General features: G+C 28.1%; 1 protein-coding gene across 1 annotated transcript; it reads right to left on the minus strand.

Annotated features, from left to right (window-relative positions):
- Window positions 1-1660: 1660 nt before the first annotated feature.
- On the minus strand, window positions 1661-8363 carry LOC105256902 (MFS-type transporter SLC18B1). The gene is made up of 8 exons (XM_011267219.3): window positions 8048-8363; window positions 4709-4804; window positions 3828-4118; window positions 3517-3637; window positions 3200-3423; window positions 2858-3033; window positions 2530-2698; window positions 1661-2115 (listed from the first exon to the last, which is right to left on the minus strand). The coding sequence occupies exons 1-8, from the start codon at window positions 8153-8155 to the stop codon at window positions 1810-1812; spliced, it is 1491 nt and encodes a 496-aa protein (XP_011265521.1). The 5' UTR covers window positions 8156-8363; the 3' UTR covers window positions 1661-1809.
- Window positions 8364-8813: the final 450 nt, after the last annotated feature.

An 8813-nucleotide genomic window follows, 5' to 3' on the forward strand; every position in this document is an offset into this window, starting at 1 on the left:
ATTTAATTTGAATTCCAAGCTGTTCATGCATGCATGACACGCCCACGCACGTGCACGAATTCTTTAACAATGTATGCACGACTGTCTTTCCTCGCTCCTGTCTATGTATGTATAACAATGTAAAAAAAGACTCGCCTTCTGTGAACTCAGCACGTGTAAATGCACGGAGTGATTCATAATTCTCAAATATTAAAAGCAGATAATCTCTCTGCGAGACAGAGAAGGAACTGTGTTGCTTTTAAAATTTAACTACTTTTATTTTTATTTTTGCATTTTAGTTTTAAAATATTATTTAATCTTAAAAATTAACAGTCTTTATTAATTATACACTGAATGCACTGAAAAATCACGCGATTTATGCATATCAATGTAAAATTATCTCTTATCTCGAGCATATCTAATTGCTATTAATGGAAAATATTTTTGTAATTTTTTTGTATTTTAAAATTTTATTTTAACCCTTTCGTACCTCCGGTACATACATATATGCCCCACCTATAAAAAAAATCATAAATTTTAAACAAATAATCTTATCGACTTTTAGTTCGACTTGTTTTAGAAAAGAAGGTTCAAACAGAGGTTTACATGTAAAAGGTGACATGTAAAAAAATCGCGTACTTTGAAATGATTACAATAAAATATAATTATCTAAACTTTGTAAAAAAATCAAACTTTTAGAGAATGACGAATAATCATATATATTATATCGAAAAATCATAGAATTATGCGCTAATTATAAACTTTAAGTTTTATTTATGTGATTACACTTTTATATAAATATTATAATAATTTATATGTGTAATTAAAGTGTTCGTGAAGTAAGACGACGCGTGCAACGGGCATCCAAGTCTTGCGACAGATACGTGGCTTGCAAAAAAGTGTATATATAACAACGCTACGAGTCGAACGTGTGTGTGTATATTCAAAAAGAAAACATAATATATATTTAAAAAAATAAAATCTAAGCTCATTTTAAATATATTGATATTTAAGCTTATCATAGTCACTAGTCCATCTTGAATCTGAATTTTGAATCCATTTTGAATTTAAATTTTGATGATAAATTTGGAATCACCTCCAAAAACTAGCACTTCCAAAAACCTATAAAATTGTCTTCAAATGGAACACATCTCTTTTGGGAAAGCCGAAGGTACGAAAGATTAAAAATTTATGATCGCATATATAAGAAGCAATAAAAAGAAACTCGTGTACTTAAGAGTTAATGAGTTCAAGAATATTCCAAAGTTAACACACAATTTTTTCTCATAATAAATTTTATTTAGTTTTTGATCATAATAAAAATTATTTAATTGTAACAATTGATTTCTACTTATGATAAAAATTCGGCAACGCTCTTTGTTTCTTCATTTTTCTTCCTCCCTTTCTCTCTATTATCGTTAAAGCAAGCTTATTATATAGAAGAAAGATTTACAATACTATTTATGGTACAGTATTGTGTCTATTGTATTTATATACATATATTTTAATTTTTGAAATTATACGCACAATATAATATCTGTCGTGATATATTTATAATATATGTATATATTACCATCATGATGAGTATTATTATGTAATTTCATATACGAATTATTAAAATAAAAAAATTAATAATGAGACATTGATTTTTGGTCTATATACTTTCTGAAAACAAAATGTCTCTGAAATATTTCTCGCGTTTTTTGATTGAATCATACGTCGCGGAAACTGAGACTGTTTGAATGATGGTCAAAGAGTGAACGATGGACGCAAAAGTAATATTCTGCTCATGTTGTTGTTATTGTTTCGTATAAAGGTGATCGAACGGGATCACGTGGCGAACTCCAGGTATCTCTTATTTTCTATAGATCCATAGCTATGGGAATAGCGGCCACTGTACGACGCTCTAGACCACGCTCCCGCTCTGTTCGAATAACTGTTGCACACGATGAGCGAATTCATGCCGTTGGGCCTATCGATCGGCACACTCTGACCCCGTCCATTTTGCTGCAAACTGCCGCTGCCCGATCGGACGCTATCCATCAAAGGTGCTCTGAGATTCTCGACTGTGCCAACGTCGGTGTATGGCTTGGGTGAGCGAGAGCAGCTGCTTAGGAATACTGTGGCTATCGCGCCCTGGAAAAGATGCACAAGTTGCGATTAGATCGAATTTGGAATATTTGATGAAATATAGAAGGAAAATATATATTTCTAATTCAAAGTTTATGCAAAGTAATATGCATACGGTGACGTGAAATAGATTATTGATTCCTGATAGCTTAAATATTAAAAATAAAATATGTCCATATATATTAATTTTATAATTTAATTTCATATCATTATTGTCGGAAAAAAAATTTAACAAAAAAAGTTAATTTTGCAATTACAACAGTTTACTTAATACGTCAACTAGGAATATAAATTGTAAGATTGTGATGTTTTTTTTCTGGACGACTTAGATTTGAAATTATTTAGCTATAGAAAATAAATGTAAAAAATTATGATAGATATCTCACATGTATCGAATAATATAAAGTGGATCATACGTACTACTAGCATATGAAGTATCACGATAAACATGGACCCGTTTCTGAAACCGACATTATCCAAAAGAATTCCAGCAATGCTAGGGCCGATGAAAGCACCAAGGGCGAAAGTACTTGTCCATAATCCACTGATGAGACCATAAGTCTCAAGATTGTTTGGAAATCCGTACGATCTTGTGTCATAAATAAATAATATTGTTAAAAATTATAATTTCTTTAGTTTTAACAATATATACAGCTCTTGGACCATCCGTAAATAAAAGATCGCACATTTCGTAGTGTAGAAATAATTGAAATGATCGAATATCCAAAGCTATTCTTATGGAACTTACATAGATGTCCGCAAGGCATCCGTGAAGCTCGCAACCAGTTGAGCAGCCATGCCCAAGCCGTGGATCACGAGGCCGCAGATAGGCATCCAGATTACGGTAGGCCACGGAATAAACGGTGCCGGACCAACCAAAGAGAAACTGATTATTACGAGAATGCAACCGGCAATGGTTGCCATCTGAAAAAACATTATATTTTAATACACAATGTTGAAGCATCTAAGTCCTTGCATTCAAAAAAAAATTGTAAATGTTTAATTCAAAGCTAAATTTCTATAAATATAATAATTATTGTGACGAGAGTGCTCTCTCTTTAATATAAAATTATCTTTCTTATAAAATTACCTTTGGATGCCAATATTTATCGCAAAGCCAACCCCAGGCCGGCGCAGTTATTGCATATGTGCCACCGTTAATGACAAACATCAATCCTAATACGACCGGACTCAATTTAAATTGCCTCAGATGCGGTTCCAAAGTTGCTTGCAAAAATCCGATACTCATGCTTGTTGCAATTATTGACATAGAGGCAATCATCACGCCAGGAATTTTCAAGACCTTTGTCACTCCTGTAAATCATAACACGAATAATATATATATATATTTTAAAAGAGAGAGGGAGATTTAGAATTTATAGTCTTAAATATTTATTCGTATAATACCTCCGGTATTGCTCTGATCTCGATCACTATCGTTGTGCATAGGTAGAATGAATGCAGTACTGACAGCTGCCAAGAATAACGCTGATCCAAGGATCACAAATGGAGTGGTATATCCACCAACCTAATATATATATATATATATATATATATATATATATATATTAATAATCATTAATATATTAATAATATCTAATATATAATTAATATTTCTAGAATATATCACTTTGTAAATCTAAGCAAAATATAGATATTTGCGTTTAAAGCGTTAAATAGAAGAATTTGCAGAGAATGTTATCCTGAGAATACATTACTTGGTAAAGTGCACCTCCCACGGTGGGACCAACCATGAGACCCAAACCGAAAAAAGTTTCTAAACTGGCAAATGTCGTGGCGACATTGTCTGGAAACTCTTTGGCAATAATGGCGAAGCTAGCTGTCAGGAATGCAGCATTTCCCAATGCCTCCACAATTCTGATCATAAAAGATAGTATTATGAAGGGATAATGACCGTTGACTTTATCCAATAAACCGAAGAATATGGCACAGGTTCCTGTAGTCAAGATACCACCATTGAATAAAAACTTCGGGCCGATTCGATTAAGCTGCAAAAAACAATAAATGTGACTCGTTAATTAAATTATTGTCGTAGAGGCGAAAGCATAAGATCTTAACTGTTAATTTATAATAAATTACATGCAATAATAATTTAATAATAATGTAAGTGGCAAACCTCAACACTTTGCATTTGAATTCTAATTTTTGAATTCTAATTACATAGGCTCACATTATAAGCTTTAAATTTTATATAACAATAAAAATATTGTGTATTATTCTTCATAATATAATAAATATATTTGTAAAATTATCCTTAAATGATATATTTTCATCATTTCTTTGATTATTCTATTTATTTAATATTTTATTTATATTATCTAATAGATATATTTTTTCTTAGATTAAATACTTAAGATGCAAATAGATAAGATAAATTGATTTATGATACCGCAGAAATATTAACAAAAAAATGCATCTTTAAATTATGGTTGGAAGAATTTTATTATATATGGCTTTATAAATTAATAAAATAATAACGCATTTTGACACTTTTTTGAAAATATAATAAAATATTTTAAAATTGCGCCATCCCTTTATAATCATTATACTAATTATAATAATTATGTCAGAAACTCACGTGCTGTCCATAAAATGGACTAATGATGAAGACCACCAGTTCGAAAATTCCGAAGACCAAGCCATATTCCGAAGGTGAGGCTCCTTTCTTTTCAGCCTGTGAAGAAGAAATATTCACGCTAATGAACATTTACATTTATATACATATATGCTACATACGTATTAATTTGTTAACGAAATATTGGCAAAGATACAGCTTCGAGCTACGCAGTAGCTTTGTCGGTTATCTCTTGTCGTATTGCAATTAATATTCGTCGAGATAATATCCCGATAAACTTTGTAGCTTTGCTCCATGCGGCAAGACTACAAATCGTACGTTTGGCCTCCTGCGATAGATAAAAACGCCCTTGAACACGTATTTTGTCCATAACATACGTAAAATAACTGAAAAATTATGTGATGTATCATGTGATATGTATTTCTAACATAAAAATCGAAAATTGATTTGAATAGATGGAAAGACTTTGATCCTGAAAGACATAAGAAATAAAAGAAAAAAATTCTTATCATGCGATATACATTACAGTGACATAAGAGTAAATATATATATATATATATATATATATATATATATTTATATATTGGAAAAAATAATATATATATATATATATATATATATATTTATATATTGGAAAAAATGATATATATATATATATATATGTATTATTTTTTCCAATATATATTCATATTTCCTTATACAAAATAAAAAAGTGATGTAAAATATTTTATTATCAATATTGATAAAAATTTCCTCTTTTGTGACCCAAAGAAAAATTTCACATTAAATTAATTAAACTATAAAAAAAGTCTTCCTTTATATATCTATTAACATTTCAAGTAGTTTAAACAGTTTAAATAAAACTTAGTTTGTGTCAATATTAAAATAATTAATATAATAGTTTGATTAATTAATATAGTAGTTTGCAATAAGATAAGTTAAATTACAAAGTAATACCTTGCATTTATCATATTTTTCAATTGCACATTATAATTTTATTTTTATAAATAAACTAGAAAAAATTAAGATTTTTTTATCAAATGTATTGCAAGGGAATTTGCAAAGTTTATTTAATTTATTCTGAAAATGTATTTATTGCATGAAAAGTTTGAAATTAATTGTAATATTCTCTGATATGCTGTTATAAACTATTTACGTTATATGCGTTTTTTTTATTCATTCTTAATTATCGTTAATATCTCCAAATTATCAGCAATATTACAATTTGACATTATAATATCTTTTAATCATATCATAATGCGTTTCTGCAAAGAAACAAATTAAGATAGATATGTTTTATATGAACTACAACCAGTTAATTACTCGGGGTTAATAAAAATTATCAACATAAATCCTGATTGTGCGTTTTATATCTTTCATCAATGTGAACATTATTATTATTTGTTTATGTTATAAGTTTTATTATTAATTTTTGCTAATAATAATTATTTTAATTTTTACCCTTAAGTTTATTCTTAAAAATTATATGAAAAACTGAGTTTTCAATGTCTTTATATATACGATTTATATTTACAATTTGTAATACATTATAAAAATAATATGTTAACTTCACATATATATATATATATATATATATATATATATATATATAACGCATATGTGATCATGCATAAAAACTTCAATAAAATATCGTAATTTTCGTAGTTTTAATCTTATGACAGTGATGTTTTGTGCATGTAATAAAATAATTGAGACAAAAAATTAAAAGAAAAAGATAATATAAGAAAAATTTGCAGAAACTCTAGATAATATTATTTTATAAAAAATGAAACAAATCATACTTTTTTGAAAAGTTTCGTTTTTGATTTTATCAAATATAATATTTTAATCAATTTTTTTTCTTCAGAAAGATTCAATAAATTGATAAATAATTTTATGTAAATTTGTAATATCACATAAATTTTATTTACAATAATCTTTTAATGTAATTTAATTTTTTAAATTTAACAAAGATAAAGAGAATATAACAAGTTGAAAATGTTGAGGAACATGATGAAAGATAAAGTAGTACAATAGAAATTGAAAATAGTGAATGTAATAAATATAAAAGTGATGAAAATTTCAATTTCTTTTGCGGTTAAATATGCTATTTAAGATAAATACCGAAGCATTATTATTCATATGGTATAAAATGATAGAACATATCACTTTTCTGTTCTACTAACGCAGAACAACTGATTATATTGAAGACAGTTATTAATAACTAGGCATGAATGGCTCCGCTTGCCGTAAAAATACATAAAATATATAAAAATATAAAAAATATAAAAAAATAAGTAATAAATAACATTAAAATTGACAATAGCCAAAAAGAATCTCATCGAAATATATTATTTTGAGTTAGAAGTGATCATGTATAATCTGACAATGTGTACGAGACTAACAGATTAATCTCAAGCAACACATCGATTATGAAAAAATCGAAAACGAGTAACGCGGGTAACTGATCTCCTTATCATCTTATTCAATAATGGCATCTCGTTGCGATATGAAAGGAGAAAGACTATAAATGTTTACTATAAAAATAATTAATAAAATAATTTTATATCTTGCAGAGTTTTATCTTTTAATTTTTTAAATTTTTGAGTTTATAAAAAGTTATTTCAATATTATAATGCGTACTAAAAACTCGTTTTAAAATCAATTTTAATATCCAACAAAAATAAACATGCTAACGAAATGTGACAAAGATATCAGTAAATTTAATAATATTGAAAACAAGAGTTTAAGAGAAAACAAATATATTTATTATATTTGTCTTCCTTAATTCCGAAATTTGTCTCTGAAACTTAATGAATTTAAATTGTGTTCTCTCTGCACACACATTACAATACATTCTATATTTTCATATTTTCAATGGAAATATTTAAATGTTCTATTTCTGATGATTTATTCTAAATCGAAAACAATCATAGAACTAGAGATTTGTAAATATCTCATCATAGTTTAAGATTTCCGTGTTTGAGATTTATATCCGTAAGAATTTAAATCTGCTAAAATCTTTCTTTTATTTCTAATAACTTATAAATAGATTTTTTATAATTATATCACCAAATTGACACATAATATATCAACGATACTATAAATAGAGCATTATCATGTTATGTCTATAGAAATGAGGAGTCTGTAAACAATATTATCATTTGAAATTCTAAAGATACTTTAAAGATAGAAAACTTTTATTTGGTACCGCATTTTTAGAAAAGTAAAAAATTAAATAGCAAGATCATTCATCGGTTTCTTTTTTTTTTTCGTCTACAAATGCAGTTATTCGGAAAAATTGTTCCCATATAGAGAATCTACGACGATTACTATCCTTACCTCTTGAGGATAGAAAGGTGCTTGCAGTGAAACGCAGATGGCATTTGCAAAATCAGCAATGCTAATGACAATTAGGGTGAGCCATTGTCTCTTAGTGAACTGGACCATTCTGATTCACGCACTCCTTGTATCTTCCTAGATACAGCACTTAGTCGATTCCTCAACGAAGAAAACCGGCAACGGGAATTCGTATATTTACATCAAAAACGATCACGAAACGACTGACTTTACGCTTACGAAGAATAAACACATTTACTTGGGATATACACACAATATGGCCCGTTTTGTCTCTTCCGATATGCGCGCGTGCGTGATCAAGCATCGTTGCCACTTTTAAGAACTTTAAAAAAATCGAGAAGAGAGGATCGGAGGTCAAATGATACGGTCTTACCACGATTCTAATTCATTATCGGCCAATACGCTGTCATGTTTCACGCGTGTTATAAAAAGTTTATGAGTGGCCGGCAAGTTGGAGCCGATTTAACCCCGTTCGCAGTACTTCGTTTATCTATGTTTTTAATTATTTGCTTCTCCATGTCACCCTTTTCTTCTTCAATGATATATTATTTAAGAATTATATTATATTTAAAAAAAATTATATTTCTGAAAAATGTAAAATGCTCTTTGTAGAACAAAATTTTTCGGGATATGACATGTTATATATGATAATTCAATAATTAATGACGAATAAAAAAATGCAGATTACAAATTAAATATTTTAAGCAAAGAATATATAATTTTTAAGCTACATTACTTTCGTAAAATG

Source organism: Camponotus floridanus, unplaced genomic scaffold (genome assembly GCF_003227725.1).
Source record: "Camponotus floridanus strain SB8 unplaced genomic scaffold, Cflo_v7.5 scaffold139, whole genome shotgun sequence".
NCBI lineage: Eukaryota > Metazoa > Arthropoda > Insecta > Hymenoptera > Formicidae > Camponotus > Camponotus floridanus.